Source organism: Typopeltis vanoorti, chromosome 20 (genome assembly GCF_054136105.1).
Source record: "Typopeltis vanoorti isolate ZY-2024b chromosome 20, IOZ_Tvanoo_1.0, whole genome shotgun sequence".
NCBI classification, from domain to species: domain Eukaryota; kingdom Metazoa; phylum Arthropoda; class Arachnida; order Uropygi; family Thelyphonidae; genus Typopeltis; species Typopeltis vanoorti.
This window is the reverse complement of record NC_143568.1, coordinates 62,814,367-62,831,212: the sequence shown is the minus strand read 5'-3', so window position 1 is coordinate 62,831,212 and position 16,846 is coordinate 62,814,367. Positions and strand designations below refer to the sequence as shown.

The window sequence follows — 16,846 nt, the reverse complement described above, 5'->3', positions numbered from 1 at the left end:
ACTTGACCAGAGACTAGAGACCACAGATATGAGAGTCCTGAGAAAGATTAGAGGCATGAACAGATGGCATCAATGGCAATATCATATTAAAAAACGAGGATATTAGGAAAGAACTTGACATTGTCAGCATCCAGGAATGCATTAGCAGAGCTAATCTCAGGTGGAATGGTCACTTAAACAGAATGGGTGAGGAAAGATTAGCAAAACAAGTGTTCTCTGCCAAGTTGGCAGGAAAACGACCCAGAGGAAGACCAAGGTATAGGTGGATTGATATGGTACAAAGTGCCTTAGACGATAGAAATATAAGATCTGGTGATGTTGAAGTCTTGACAAGTAACAGACTGAGTTGGAGGAAAATTGTAGATAGGAAGTTAGTAATGATGTAAATTTTTCATGTAGTACTATCATATCCTGTACACCCCTTGAGGGTACATGTCAGGAATTTGATGATGATGAATATTTCAGAACCCCAACATTTCATCTTTAGCTTACATATGCAATGGGTTGAATTTTTTTTAAATTTATTTATTATAGCTACACAGTCTCTTGAAGGTAGCAGGGTTTCCCTCCTAGAAACTCACGTTTTTCATCCACAAAAACAGACAAACCAGTCATAAACACACAATTAACAGAGACAATACACCAACCTCATAGCCTGAGTTGCTTTGGTGTAATTCAAAATAATCTAACCTAATAAAAAAAATGAACTTAAATTGAATGAGCCCAACGAAGTTTTGAGTGCCCAGACATTGAATGAGCTTAACGATGAGGTATAATAGGAATTGTGTAAATTATGGTTAGTATGGGTCTCCTGCAATGATTTTTTTTTTACTGCATGGGGTTACCTGTATTATAATAATAATCATGTGTCTTATGAAGCTGTGTTTCTGAAACCAAACAATTTCTTTTTAGTTTGATTATTCTACCCATTCTTTTTTTTTATTGTTAGCATCAGTTGTTTAGCATTCAGCTGAAGTTATGATATTTATTAATAGATATTTTCACCCTGTATAAAAACTATTGATTTACAACCCCCACCCCAAGTTCTGAATGTTACTGGTACTTCTGTTGGATTGTTCTTCCATAGTAGTAATCCTGCCTTTTGATCCGCCATCTTGTTTTAACGTTGTTCTTAATAAGGTTAATTAATTGTGTGTTGATTACTAAGCCAAATATAGGGAAATTTCTATTATACTGCACCACCCTATATTCAGATTAGTCTATGCAAAATAGTGGAATCAAATATTAACTTTAGCAGTCTATTTTTTATATATATAGGCCGAGTTTAACATCAACATTTAAGGTTCCCGCTAGATCCGATAATTTTATGAATGGTGCAGAGAAAAAGAATTAGGCAAGCAACAAATTGAAATCAATAAAACAAAACATTTAATGCAGGGTTATATATTATATACATAAGCATACTTTGGATACAAGATAATGCAAAATTAACTCTGTTCAACCACTCATAACATTCACTCAACTCTTAGTATCAAACATTGAGCCTTTGAAATCTAATTCCTCCCTAATAAACAAGATAGTTCTAAAGTTCAATATCACTGAAATTTACAGCAAATATTTTACAATTGTATTCTCTATCTATCCCTTAGTCAGAAATCACATAGCTCAGTCAAAAGATGGTTATCACCTTAAGGGGGGAAGACTAATAATCTTCTAGCTTCAGCTAAATTCAGCATAAACACCACAGTTAATGTTGAGATTTAATAGGAGGAGTTAATTCCTATAACTTCACTCTAAAATGCTATAAAGTACAACTGTTCTTACTGGAATAAATCCTTGCATGTATTATTCACTGAAGCACATTTAAAACTTTGGTTAACTATCACACTGGAGCTACCCATTTCAAAAGTATCTTCTTTAAATTAACTTAATTATTAATCTCAGCACATCACAAATGTAGACACACTTTCACTAGAAAATTCACTTGTTCCTCATTTACTACTTTGCAATAAAATCAGCTTTTCACTAATCTTCCTTAAAAGATCTGGAATTCGTCATAACTTTAGAATTTCTTATCAATATTCTAAGTTGCCAGTTTACATCCCTATCCTTCGTAATCTAATTACAGCACTTAATTCCTATTACTGCATCCTCTTACTTTACTCCGTGCTGCTAAATAGCTATCTGCTCATCTCTTCTTAATCTTCTTCCGGTGTTAGAAAAACCTTAGTCCACTTTTTGTAGCTTTTTTACTTCTTATAATGTATGTTCATAGAATCACTAGGAGTCCAAAACGACTTGATGGAACATAACTTCTTATATAAAAAAAAAAAAAAGCATTGTAAATCCTTTTAAGCCTTTTTTTCTAATTATTTTCTGCCTGTATTATATTGCCTAAAATAAATTTTTGAAAGGCATCATCATTGTTCTGATATGTATCTTCAAGAGATGAACAAGATACTGGGATAGTACTACTTGATCAGATTTATGTTGTTACTAATTTCATGTGAGCAGTGGGAATTGTTCCAAATTAGTCTATCACTTATCAGCACCTCTGAATGCATTAGTCTACCAAGAGCTTGGTCCACTTCTCGGTTTTTTATTTCATGTTGGAATCACTCACCTGTTTTACTAATATTTCTTTCCATTGTTGTTTTATGCTTTTTCCCATTTCTGCAAAATTTAGTACAAATTCTTGTTATATTCTCACAATTTCTCAGCTATCTGTCTAAAATTGAAAATCTAATTCCAACAACCCCTATGTTTGACTTGTTCTGTAAGAGAAAACTGTCAACTCTATAAAAACCACCTAATTTTATCTTTGAAAACCCCCACCTGACTTGTTCTTCTCTAAGTTTCTCTTCCACAGTATTTCTTAGCCTCTTCTCAAGTGTGCTTCCATAAATCTTACTTAGATAAAATTTCTCTGTGATTCTCACATTCAGTGTTGTTTCCCTTTTTATAGATAGTGCTATCACAGCTCTACTCCAGCCATTTGGAATTAATTCCACCCTCTGACCAGGCTTTCTGATGTATGCAATGCAGCTACTGTAAAAACTGTTATACCTCCATATTGGAATATTTTGGGCTTTTGATTTGATAGCACTTTTTTTTTTTACCTCAAGTGTTATGTGCTATTGATTGCATTCTTCTTGAATATTTTCTACCATTGTTCTGTTACTACAGTCTTTTAAACAGTAGTTTGCTTATCGTATCTGATTCCATTTACAGTAACCCTTCCTCTTATATAAGCTTTTTCATGGGAAAAGTGGCATTCTTAAGTCTTCCCATAACCTGTTTAGATGTTTTATGTATTGATTCTCTTTCTTACATTTTCTCTGTGTTCTCTCAGAGTAAATGCAGACTTGCTAGAAACCTTCAGTACCCTTTCTAAGACTGCCTGTATCCTGAACCAGAAAATATTGCTATCTTGTCAAATATGACTCTTGAAAGTCCACTTATCCTTTTTAGAGTTCTTGGACTTCAATGAATGCTAATATTTGTTACTTAAGTCTGAAAATTTTCTTGTAATTTATCTTTGTTAATGTATGTTAGGCATACCTGATTTATTTTATTTTCATATAGGAAATGTTTGGGAATAAATGGAACAAAATCTCCAAGTTTATTGGATCAAGAACAACATTACAAGTAAAAAATTTTGCCTACCAGCTTTTAAAAAATCAGGTATGCTATTTTAAGTTATTAGTATTTTTTTATTTTTATATTTTCACTTTTTAGCATCTGTAATTGTTTTTATATTATCCAACAAAATTATTACTAACTGCATTTGTTTGAATCAAGACAGTTTCTTCTCCAGTGTATTTAAGCGTGTGCATGTTTGGGAATAAATGTGTGTGTGTGAGTGTGAGACTAGAGCAGGCCAAAAGGTAGAATACTGTGAAAGGAAAATGACAAGGATGTACATCCAAACATCAGCAGGCGCTGGAACAAAACCGAAGTTCCGTGCCAGTGCTTGCATTGTAGACAAGGACGTTTTGCCATCACAATTAACTGCCTGCTACAGCTTGAATCATAGCAAGCACCATTATTGTAAATTCACCTGCAGTTACATACTACAAAAAGTCAATTTTATTAGTGACAATATTCTTTGGTTCAAGATGCCTGTGTTTACATATCATACTTTGAAAGAATCTCTATAATAGCTTTTCAAAGATAAAATTAGGTGGTTTTTAGAGTTGACAGAGTTTCCTCTTACAGAATCTTTAATTTTTTGTCATGTGTAACACCTGAGTTTTACTTGACATTTAATTTATTATGTTTGTGAACTTATTCAGTTTACAAATACTACATTTACCTCATAATCTTAGTTGCTTTGGCATAATCTAAACAATCAACAAAACAACCTGATGAGTTCCATAACAACAGTGCTCTTCTAAGTGCAACACTTCAGGCAGTAGGAGGTTCAGCAGTTCATATCAACCATGGTTTACTACCAGGTGACATCAAAATGGTTTACCTCTTTTAAAACTTAGTAAATGAGATAGTTGCATGAAATGTTTAGCATGTAGCAGCCAAAAACCAACTGTTCATTTGTAATTAGATCACTGTTCATTGCTTCTTTTCAGCATTTGTACTGTATTACTCTGAGTATTAATTTAAAAACAAGTTTGAGAAAAATGCCTAAACGGTTTTTTGCATCCTCAACAGGATTCCAACCAGGGTCTTTGAATCTAAAGGGAATTGATGTTACTGACTGAGCTACCGAGGCTCTAGTTTAGTTTACTATTGATTAGTTATTAAACTGTTTATTTCATTCTTACTCCGCATAGTTTTTCTCCTAGAAAACCAATTTTAACATCTGATCTGAGATTTAATTAGAAATGTTATGGAGCTAGAACAAACTCAGCAGCAGCATAATTGAAGATAAGCACCATTATCATAAGAAGTATCAACAGAAAAAGAACTAACAGAATAACTACAGAATTACTCTTTCAATATGGTGTTACTATGATGAAGAAGATTAAAAAAGGCAGGAACCTGCTAAGTAATAAATATAAGACTATAAGATGCAAGGTATTTGAAATATTCCATAATCACTAATGTATGCAAGCATACATTAGTGTTTCTTTCTCATGGAAAGTTAGTTACATGTAGCATTCAACACTGAATATGAACTTCTTGATTAGCAGATAGTTTCAAGTAGAGTCAGCTGGACAGATTTAAAAATGGAGAATTGGACAGTGAAACTTATTTGCTTCTGTCATCCCACAGAAGATTTTACTAAGGAAGACGTGGAGGAATTTTTTGATTTATTATGAATGATTGCTGGCAAAAAGAAAAATTTGGTTCTTGCTGGAGATCTAAAAAGTAAAGTAGGAAATGAATACCAGACATATGTTTGTGAAAATTTAGAGATAAGAGCAAAACTAATAATGGTAACTACCTGCTTGATTTTTGTTCAGGACATGGTTAGTAACGCTAGTCATTACCAACATGGTGTTAGTGTGTCATTACTAACCCCATGTGCCAACATTATATAATTATTGATAGTGACATCTTCACACTTGTTCGAAATATAGAAGTACACGAGGTATTTGAAATATTAGAAGTGATTAGTGTTAAGTGGGATAAAAATGAATATTGCATTAAAACATTTAAGAAAATTTTAAAAAGAATTAAATCTAGCGGCTATTAGAGGTGAACTGTATAATCAACTATATAAATCATATGGAGGTGGGGAAGGAGAGAGAATAATGCCCCAACAAGGTTTGGTTTTTGTTGGAAGTTTTTCCACTTGGTTATGCTCTAAAATAAATATAGCAAGAAATTATATACTTGGTTTAATTCTTTACCCAAGTGCAAGTAAATACAATGTTTGTGCCTGAAGTATTTTCAGAACTCGCAAAATTTGTTTGCTTACACTCGGGTAAAGGATTAAACGAAATATATAATTTCTTGTTATATTTAATTTATAATATAACCAAGTGGGAAAACTTCCAATATCTATCTCTAATCCAGAGTAATTTGATGTGTGACACCTTTTGGCTACTCATATATGAAAATATGACTTCTGCATTATTTCAACCTTAGCATCACCCAAGTCAATCCAACATCTAGCTGAACACAGCTGATCTCACTGCCCTCACAGGGCAAGCTTAGCTCAATAACTCCCCACTCGTAGTTGTTCCTCTACAGACAAATGGGAATATGAAAAGCATGTATGCTTCACCCATCCTGTCAGTAACGTTCTTCTTAGCATCACCTCTGGGTGTGGCTCCCACTGATGAGAACTCAATAAAGGTTGAAACCAGTCTGAGTAGTGACCCTTCCTATAATGCATAGCATTATGCATGTCCACAAGGATATGGGTTTTGCATTATGGGATACTAAGGCAAGTGATGTGAAGCCAGTAGCTTCCATATACGAGTTTCCACAGTCCTGAAAATATTTCAGGCACAAACTTTGTTTGCTTACACTTGGATAAAGGATTAAGCCAAATATATAATTTATTAGTATATTTTATTTATGAGGTCTGGTTTTCTTGAGAGCAAGTAAACCTTGGAGTCTTACTGGGAAAATTTTAAAGTAAACATTGATTTATCAGAAAGGCATATGATGAAATTGTTTGCAAGCATGGAAAAATTCCAAACTTGTGGTTTACTGAAGAAGATAAAGTAACACTCCTGGAAAACAGCACATCAAATGTTCCTAGAAAGTAAGTCACAGGATATATACTCTGAAAAGACAGAGAAAAATTTAAGAAAATTCATCTGTGTGTAAAAGTAACAAACCATAATTCATGGAAGATTTTGATAAAAATATAGAAGAGATTACAAAGATGGCAAAATGTTCTGTGGCTGTTGAAAAACCTGTGAAATTGAAGAAAGAGTACTGTAAAAGAAAAAATCTTATTAAGAACTTCTTAAAAAGAAAGATATTCATCATCATGAAATTCCTGACATCCCTGAAATTCCTCAAGGGGTATTATGATAGTACTACATGAAGAACTTAAATCATTACTAACTTCCTATCAACAATTTTCCTCCAAATCAATCTGTTATCTGTTAAGACTTCAGCATTATCAGATCTTATATTTCTGTCTTCTAAAGCAATTTTTGCTGTATCAATCCACCTATACCTTGGTCTTTCTCTGAGTCTTTTTCCTGCCAACCTGGCAGAGAACACTTGTTTTGCTAATCTTTCCTCTCCCATTGTTTAAGTGACAATACCATCTGAGATTAGCTCTGCTAACACATTCCTGGATGCTAAAAATGTCAAGTTCTTTCCTAATATCATTTTTAATGAGATATTACCATTTCTACCATCTGTTCACACACCTAATCTTTCTCAGGATTCGCATATCTGCAGTCTCTAGTCTTTGGTCAAGTGTTTTACTTCTAACCCAGCTCTCAGATCCATAAGTTAAAATTGGTTTGAACACTGTCTTGTATACAGCTAATTTTTCTGACTAATTTCTCTCTTATTCCATATGAATTTATTCAATTGACTTCCTACCATACCAGCTTTGTTGATTTTGTTGTCTATTTCCATAATTAATTTACCATCTTCACTAAAAATCATGCCTAAGTAGCAGAAATGTCTTACCTGTTCCATAGGTTTCCCATTCAAAACACAGTTGACATTTTCAACAATTCTACCTATTTTCATTGTCTTTCTTTTTAATGCTGACCTTCATACCATATCTATTACAACAGTTATTCAATTTAGTCAGGGAATCTTGCAAACTTGTAGTGGATTTATTTAGAAGTATAACATCATCCGCATAAAGCAAAGAGCTGACATTAACATCTCCAATTCTGATATCATTTAATACCACTTTCCTTCGTAATGTGATCCATATAGATAATGAATAACACAGGGGATAATGTACCTTATTGTCTCACACCAGATTTAACATTAAACCATCTTCTCTCTTGGAACCTTGTCATATGCCTTTTCCGGATCTACAAAACTTAAATACAGATCTTTGTTTTATTCCCACGATTTCTTAATTATTTGTAAAGTGAAAATCTGATCCTGACAGCCTCGATTTGGCCTGAATCCAGCTTGTTCTTCACCAAGCTTTTCTTCCACAATCCTTCTAAACCATTTCTCAAGTATACTTGCATAAATCTTACCAGGAACACTCGGTATGGAAATACCTCTGTAATTCTCACATTCAGTTTTATTTTGCTTTTTGTATATGTGTACTGTGAGAGCTCTACTCCAATCATCTGGAATTTCTTCCCTCTGTCCAGGCCTTCTAAACTATTGAGTGCAGCCACTGCAACACTTTTATACCTCCATACTTGAGCATTTCTGGTCGAATATCATCTACTCCAGCTGCCTTTCCACATTTCAGGCTTTTGATAGTTTTTTCTTCAAGTATGGATTATATTCCTGATAACATGCCTGTTCAGTGTCTTTTACCACTGTGCTGTCACTGCTTGTTTCATTTAGCAATTTTTCAAAGTAGTTATTCCATACATCAATAATATATTTTTCTCCAGTTTTCATATCATCGTTATTTCTAATTCCTTGTTCTTCCCATGACTTTTGTTTAGCTAGTTTCATGCAGTATTTAGCTTTCTTACATTTGTCTCTGTATTCTCTAAGAGCACAAGCTGATTTTTTTGCAAGGAACTTTTGGTTTCCTTTTTTCAACTTCCAGTGTTCAGCATTGAATTCTGATTTTTCTTTCCTGGCAGACAACCTCACCACATACCTCTCTGGCTGAATCAATCAATGTTTCTTCAGGGCTTGCCAATGAATCTGTACATCTAATTTCAAATCCTCTTTGCAGAAATTTTTCTCATTCCTAAATCATCCAATCAAAATCTTTCTTTCTCTTTGCTTCTTGTTTAAATTTAATTCTTTTGCTATTAAACGTACACTTAATTATGTCAGAACTATGTCAGCTGACCTAATCATTTTGATATGACTCAAGGGAATAACACAGAATCTATAGGCTCATGGAATGCACCTCACTGATAATAGTGTAACAATTGAAGTGAGGTATTGGAGTGATTTGAAAGTGTGAAAATTCAAGTTCACAAAAAACAAGCCACTTTTTCAGTGGCTTGTTTTTTTGAACTTGAATTTGGGTGCAGGAATCAAAGTAGAAACACAATCAGGAGACATTGTCATAAGGTAATATTCAACTGAATTTCAACAGTTTCTGAACTAATATTAGTTCAGAAACTGCAGTTTGCAGATATGATAAACTCTCTTTATGTTATCTGTCTTCAACTGTTAAACTATTCCATTACAATATTTTAATTATATGTTATTGTTATTTGTATTTGATGTTATTTTTAATATCTTTCATCTTTTTTTAGGGAACTGTAAGTAAATTACCAAAGAAGCAAGTAGATGATCATGTAGCAAGTTCAGTATGTAGTATGGATACATCACAACCTTTTGTCACTGCACAACCAACAGTAATCAAGGTATCTGCAGCAAAATGTACCAGAAATAGATCATGCACAAACCCATTGACTAAGAAAAAGAAGAAAAAGGTAAAACCTACCAACAGGAAAAAAAATGCAATTTATTCGTTGCATCTTAAAAAAAAACCTTTGAATTTTGAAAATACTCCATTAGATGTCATTAGAATTAAATCTCATATTCAGGAAGATTTTGAGGAGGATGTGGATATAGAAAATGAAGTTTGTAATTCTGAATCAAATGGAGACACATCTGGTGATGATATTCCCAGCAAGCAGATAACTTTGGGTGATCAACATCTCATTTGTAATAAAATGAATAATGAAGAAATTTCTAATACAGATCAAAAGAATGATTTAAGATGGTCTGGTGTAGATTTGAATGCACAAAATTATAAAGTGGAACATGAAAACAGGCAAAATAATCCACTTCATTTTGCACAGGGATTAAAGGTTTCAAGTGAAATGATGCAGGAAAATAAAATTTTAGAAACTGAGAGTTTACCTAGTAATGATTCCAGAAGTGAAATTCAAAGCAAATTAAAAAACTCACAAGATATGGTGTCCAAAAATGCTGAAAAAACTGAATGTAATATTAAAGAGATTGGAAAAGAGGTAGATATATGTACAGTGATTCCGCATGAACCGCTTTTAGACAAGAACACTATAACAAAAGAAGAAAGAGAAACATTTTGTGAGTTTTTTGAGGGAAGATCCCAAAAAACACCTGAAAGGTATGTCGTAATAAAGTTGATTAAAAGAAATATTCTATTTTTATGTTTTGCCTTCTTTATCAGTAAGGCTTTTTATAAATAATAAAATTTCATTATTTTAAGGAAAAGTTTAAAATTATCACAAAAATGCCTACTATTAAAATGTTCAAAAAAAAAAAAAAAGATAAATAATGGAACTAAAATATCTGTTGGATGGATAAACAAACTTCAGTATGTCATAGAACAGTATTGAGCTTACAGGCCTTTTCAGTAGTGTGTTATAGTGAGTTCACTTTATTGTTGAAAGAGTTGACTTTAACTACTTTATAGTTTTAAGAGACCCATTTTCTCTTTATACAAATGCATATTTGTAAGAAAATAAGACTGAAATTATTAACGCTGTTATTACAAATACGAGGGTGGTCTGAAAAATTCTTTACCATAGATGGCAACACTATCGGCAAGATTACTTTTTTACAGGTTGGTACATCTGTCATAAGCATCCATGTGAAATTGCAAGTCATTCTATCCAGTAGTTTGTTTTATACAGCTGTCTGAAGCAAAAGTGTTGTTTGTATCCCTTGAAATGGATAAAATTGAGTATCGTGCAGTTATAAAATTTTAAAAGAAGGTTTGATGTAGAAAGAAATTCATTCGAAGTTTATAAAAGTGTATGGGCACTCTTCTCCTTCATTTTCGGCAAATAAGAAATATGCTGCTGAGTTTAAACATGGCCGTACCAGTCTTGAAGATGATCCACGTGAAGGACGTCCAAAAAGTGTAAGAACACCAGAAATCATTGGTCAAGTGAATGATATGGTATTGGATGACCAGCGAATCAAAGTGCGTGAAATTGCTGAGACTATAGGCATTTCAAAATAACGTGTAGGATATATTTTGCATGAAGAATGCAAATAATAAAGCTTTGTGCAAGATGGGTGCTGCGCTTGCTCACAGCAAATCAAAAACGCACTAGCATGAAAATCTTTGAACAGTGCTTGGAAGGTTATAACAAGAATAAAACTGATTTTGTGCGTTGATTTATTACTATGGGTGAGACTTGGATTCACCATTACACACCAGAATCCAAACAGCAGTGAAAACAGTGGACAGAAGCCGGTTGTTCAATGCCAAACAAAACAAAGCTGGTTAAATCAGCAGGAAAGGTCATGACATTGGTGTTTTGGGATGCTAAAGGCATTTTGTTTATTATCTCGAAAAGGGTAAAACAATAACTGGGGAATATTATTCCGACCTTTTAACCAGACTAGACAAAAAAAATTCGGGAGAAAAGACCCGGTTTGCTGAATAAAAAAATCATCTTTCATCAGGACAAATGCACCTGCCCACAAAGGTGTTTTAGCAATGGGAAAATTATGGGATCTTCATTATGAATTGTTGGAACATCCACCATATTCCCCAGATTTGGCTCCCTCTAACTTCTATCTCTTCTCAAAACCAAAACTCTTCCTCGCTGGTCAGCGTTTTTCTTCGAATCAAGAGATGATTGCATCTGTAGAGGGGTATTTTGCAGATCTTCCTGAGAACAACTACAGGGACAGGATAATGGTGCTGGAGCATCGCTGGAATAAATGTATTAGTCTTAAGGGAGATTATGTTGAAAGCTGTATAACTGAGAGGAGACATCCACATAGCCTTTAAAGGAATGCGGAGTACCAACCAGGCCTTCTGAACTAATGTCCAATCCTCACCTTCTCATAGTGCACCCTGTTGGGTATCTACCTGGATACTGAACGAACGAGGATGGGCTGGCAATTTGGGATTTAGCCGAGAAAATTGTATTCTTATTGGCTTAAATCAAAATACAAAATGATGGTACAACATAATAAAATTTCATGTCGGCTGGGGCGTCGCCCGGTTAAACAAGGCCCCCGTTGTTTTCTCCAGGGAACCAGGGTGAACAACAAAAAGTCAGCTACTGAAACAAATCAGAAAACACATCCCAACTCAATATCACCAGAGTTAAAGATCGGTACTATCAACATAAGAAGCCTGAATGGCAAAGAAATGGAGCTAGCTGAGGAATTAGGTAAGTTCCAGATCGACATAATAGGAATGACTGAAACAAAAAAGACAAAAATTGGTGAGATCTTTCTGAGCAATAAATACAAAATGTTATATTCAGGAAATGACAATCAATGAAAAGGAGTAGCCATAGTATTCAACACAATACGAGGCTAATCTTGAATGGCAGGCAGTCTCAAGTAGAGTGATGAGGACTAATATCAGAATGGGGAATTGGACAATGAGACTTATTTGTGCCTATGGTCTCGCAGAAGGTTCTACTAAGATAGAAGTGGAGGAATTTTTTGATGCTTTAGAAAAAGCAACTGACACAATGAAAAAGGAAAGTTGGTCCTTTTTAGGGATTAAATAGCAGAGTAGGAAATGATTGTGAGACATACAAAAATATTTTGGGAATATTTGGAGAAAAAAGGAAAGCTAATAATAATGGCAAATACCGGTTGGATTTCTGATCAGGACATGGACTGGTTATTACTAACACCATGTTCCAACATAAAAATGTGCAAAAATTCACATGGAGAGAAGAAGCAAGGAATAAGAAAAGTCTCATTGAATATGTTATTGTTGATAGTGATGTCTTCTCCCCGGTGCAGGACACCAGAGTGTACAGAGGATTTGAAATTGGAAGCAATCACTATTTAGTCTTGAGCGGGAAAAATTGAATTTCATATTGAAAAGAATGACATGTAAGAAAGTTTTAAAGCAGATAAAAGTTGAGCATCTCTCAGATGTGAACTGTAGACTGAAATACACAAAGATTATTGAAGAAAAAATGAAAGAGTTTGAGAACAGGAACCAAACCTTGGAGATTCAGTGGCAAGTCTTGAAGAAAATCCTGATTGATTCAGCCAGAGAGGCATGTGGTGAGGTTGTCTGCAAGGATAGAAAAATCAGAACTTCATGGTGGACACAGGAAGTTAAAGAGATAGTAAGGAAAAGAAGAAGAAAGCATATCAAAAATTCCTGGCAAATAAGTCAGCTTTTGCTCTTAGATAATACAGACAAATGTACGATAGCTAAACACTGTGTAAATCTAGCTAAACAAAACTCATCGGAGGACTTTGGCAAGAACATAGAAAATAAATATCAAGAAGGTGGTAAGATATTCTGGAGGTTGTTGAAGAAGGTTAGAAATGGAGGAATGAGTGCTGTAAAAGGGGTTAGAGAAGATGAAAGTGACATGAAAACAGGAGAAAAAGATATCCTTGAAGTATGGAGTAATTACTTCGAAAAATTGTTAAATGAAACAAGCAGTGATAACACAGTGGTAAAAAAACACTCGATAGGCATACAGTCAGGAATACATATCCATACTTGAAGTAGAAAAAGCCATCAAAGGTTTAAATATGGAAAGGCAGCAGGAGTAGATGATATTCATCCAGAAATGCTGAAGTATGGTGGTATAAAAGTCTTGCGGTGGCTGCACTGAATAGTTCAGAAGCCCTGGACAGAGGGATGAATTCCTGCTGATTGGAGTAGAGCTCTAATAGTACCCATATATAAAAAGGGAAATAAAACTGAATGTGAGAATTACAGAGATATTTCCCTGCTGAATGTTCCTCATAAAATATATGCAAGTATACTTGAGAAACGGTTAAGAAGAATTGTGGAAGAACAAGCTGGATTCAGGCCAAATAGAGGCTGTCAGGATCAGATCTTCACTTTACGACAAATAGCTGAGAAAGCATGGGAATATAACAAAGATGTGTATTTAAGTTTTTTAAAGAACAAATTAACATTATTCAATTCTATAATCGCCATCTTTAATTATAACCTTATTCCAATGATCTACTTAGTTTAGAATTCCTTTTTTGAAAAAAGTTTTTTCTCTGTAGGCAAAAAATGATATCAATCTCCTTTGGACATCATCTTGCAAACGGAAGGTTTTATTTTTTATGCTGTGTTCTAATGACCTGAATAAGTGAAAGTCACTAGGGGCAATATCTGGCAAATATAGAGAATGTAGTAGAAGTTCCCATCCTAACTGCGTAATTTTTTCTTGAGTCATTCTTGCAGAATGTGGTTTTGCATTATCTTGCTGCAAAATTACCCCTTTTCGATTGACATTTGATTAACAATGCTTGATGTAGTCACTCTAATTGTTCACAGTAGATGGCTGCTGTGATAGTCTTACCTTGTTCCGTGAGTTCACAATGAATATCCCACCAAACGCACAACAGAACCTTTTATGGATGCAGTCAATCTTTAGGTGTTGGAATTGGAATTTGATTTGGAGAAAGCCACTGTTTTTTTTTTTTTTTTTTTTTGTGTTTATTATTCTTATACTGCACCCATTTTTCGTTACCAGTTACGACTCATTCTAAAAAGGGGTTATTTTGTTGTCTGGTCAACAATGAATTGCAAATTGCCTGTCTCTGTGCTTTATTGTTTTCTGAGAATTCATGCGGTACCCATACATATACCCTGTTTATGAACCTTGCCACTCTTACGTAATTGCTCTTAGACAGTTGACCATGATGAATTAAGTTTCTCTGCTAATTCTTGTATGGCTTGTTTTGGATCTGATTCAACAAGAGTCTTAAAAGCATCGTCATCTAGAGTAAGAGGTCTTCCAGATCGACTACGATCAGAGAGATCAAAATTTTTTTCTGCAAATCCTAAACCCTCGCTGACATTCATTAATCTTCAATACGTCTCCATAAGTTAAGCAAATGATTTTGGTAGCTTCTGTAGCATTCTTTCCTTGGTGAAACAAAAACAGCATAGAATGACGTAAATGGTGCTCTTCAACTTTAAAGTCTGCCATATTAAAAAAATAATCTAAAATTTAAAAAAACAGTTTTTTAAGTAGAAAAGTAATGTTAATATTTAAATAAAAATCAAATTTAATAATTATGTGTTATTTAAGAAAAAACAATCGGCTAAAAATGACCTATTAAAAATAATTGATTATTTTCCCCCTTATACATTATCCCCGCTGTTATTCATTATCTATACGGATCACATTATGAAGGAAAGTGGTATTAAACATGATATTAGAATTGGAGATGTTAATGTCAGCTCTTTGCTTTATGCGGACGATGTTATACTTCTAAACAAATCCGCTACAAGTTTCCCTGAACTAGATTGAATAACTGTTGTAATAGATATGGTATGAAGGTCAGCATTAAAAAGACAAAGACAATGAAAATAGGCAGAAACATTGAAAATATCAGCTGCATTGTGAATGGAAAACTTATAGAGCAGGTAAAACATTTCTGCTACTTAGGCACGATTTTTAGTGAAAATGGTAATTTAAATATGGAAATAGATAACAGAATCAACAAAGCTAGTATGGTAGGAAGTTAGATATGGTATGAAGGTCAGCATTAAAAAGACAAAGACAATGAAAATAGGCAGAAACATTGAAAATATCAGCTGCATTGTGAATGGAAAACTTATAGAGCAGGTAAAACATTTCTGCTACTTAGGCACGATTTTTAGTGAAAATGGTAATTTAAATATGGAAATAGATAACAGAATCAACAAAGCTAGTATGGTAGGAAGTCAATTGAATAAATTCATATTGAATAAAAGAAATTAGTCAGAACACTAAATTAGCTGTATACAAGACAGTGTTCAAACCAGTTTTAACTTATGGATCTGAGAGCTGGGTCAAAGTAAAACACTTGACCAAAGACTAGAGACCGCAGATATGAGAGTCCTGACTAAGATTAGAGGTGTGAACAGATTGTATCAATGGTAATATCATATTAAAAACGAGGATATTAGGAAAGAACTTGACATTGTCAGCATCCAGGAATGTGTTAGCAGAGTTAATCTCAGGTGGTATGGTCACTTAAACAGAATGGGTGAAGAAAGATTAGCAAAACAAGTGTTCTTTGCCAGGTTTGCTGGAAAACGACTCAGAGGAAGACCAAGATATAGGTGGATTTATAAGGTACAAAGTGCCTTAGACGATAGAAATATAAGATCTGATAATGTTGGAGTCTTGACAAGTAACAGACTGATTTGGAGGAAAATTGTAGATAGGAAGTTAGTAATGATGTAAATTTTTCATGTATTCTATCATATCCTGTACACCCCTTCAGGGTACATGTCAGGAATTTGATGATATTTATTAAATTACCCCATAATGAGTAAAAAGTCAAGTCAGAAAACCACACTCTTAAGTTATTTTAAGAAAGATGAATCCGATAAGCATAGTAGCGAAGACACTAAACCAACAACAGAATCGATTTCTGCAGAGTCTCTTTCAACTGTGAAACGTGCATCTAAATACTGCTTATTGGGTATTAACAGTGAGTGGTTTAAAAAATTCCATTGGTTAGTGGTGAAAGATAATGGAATGATGTGTTCCACATGTATGAAATACAGAAAGAGATGACCCATAAACAAGGAAGTGACTTGGGTAACTCTGCCATGCACAAGACTTCGAAAAGAAAGCTTGGTTGACCATGAACAAAGTAAGTTACACACTGATTCTTGTTCAGATATAATTGAAAAACCAATACTAGAAGAAACTGGAATAGGGCAAATTGAAATATCAATTTGAATTTTGAATAACTTGCAGAGAGATGCATTTCTAGAAGCTTTAAGATCTATGTATTGGTTAGCGAAAGATGAGTTACTACATACTACATTATTTGAAAAATTGCTTGAACATTGCAAGGTTATTGGATGTTCCTAGTTAGAACATCTTAATGTTGGTAAAAATGCACATTATACCTCAGAAAGAATAATGCAAGAGTTGATTGA

The 16,846-nt window shown here is 33.9% G+C and overlaps 1 protein-coding gene across 1 annotated transcript in view; it reads left to right on the top strand.

The window, feature by feature from the left end:
- LOC150095494 (deubiquitinase MYSM1-like) overlaps positions 1-16,846 on the top strand; it is a 166,168-nt gene that overhangs the window by 51,371 nt on the left and 97,951 nt on the right. The window contains exons 5-6 of the mRNA XM_090410286.1: positions 3,547-3,645; positions 9,261-10,102. Coding sequence (XP_090266412.1) covers positions 3,547-3,645; positions 9,261-10,102 — 941 coding nt within the window. The remainder of the gene's footprint in view (positions 1-3,546; positions 3,646-9,260; positions 10,103-16,846) is intronic.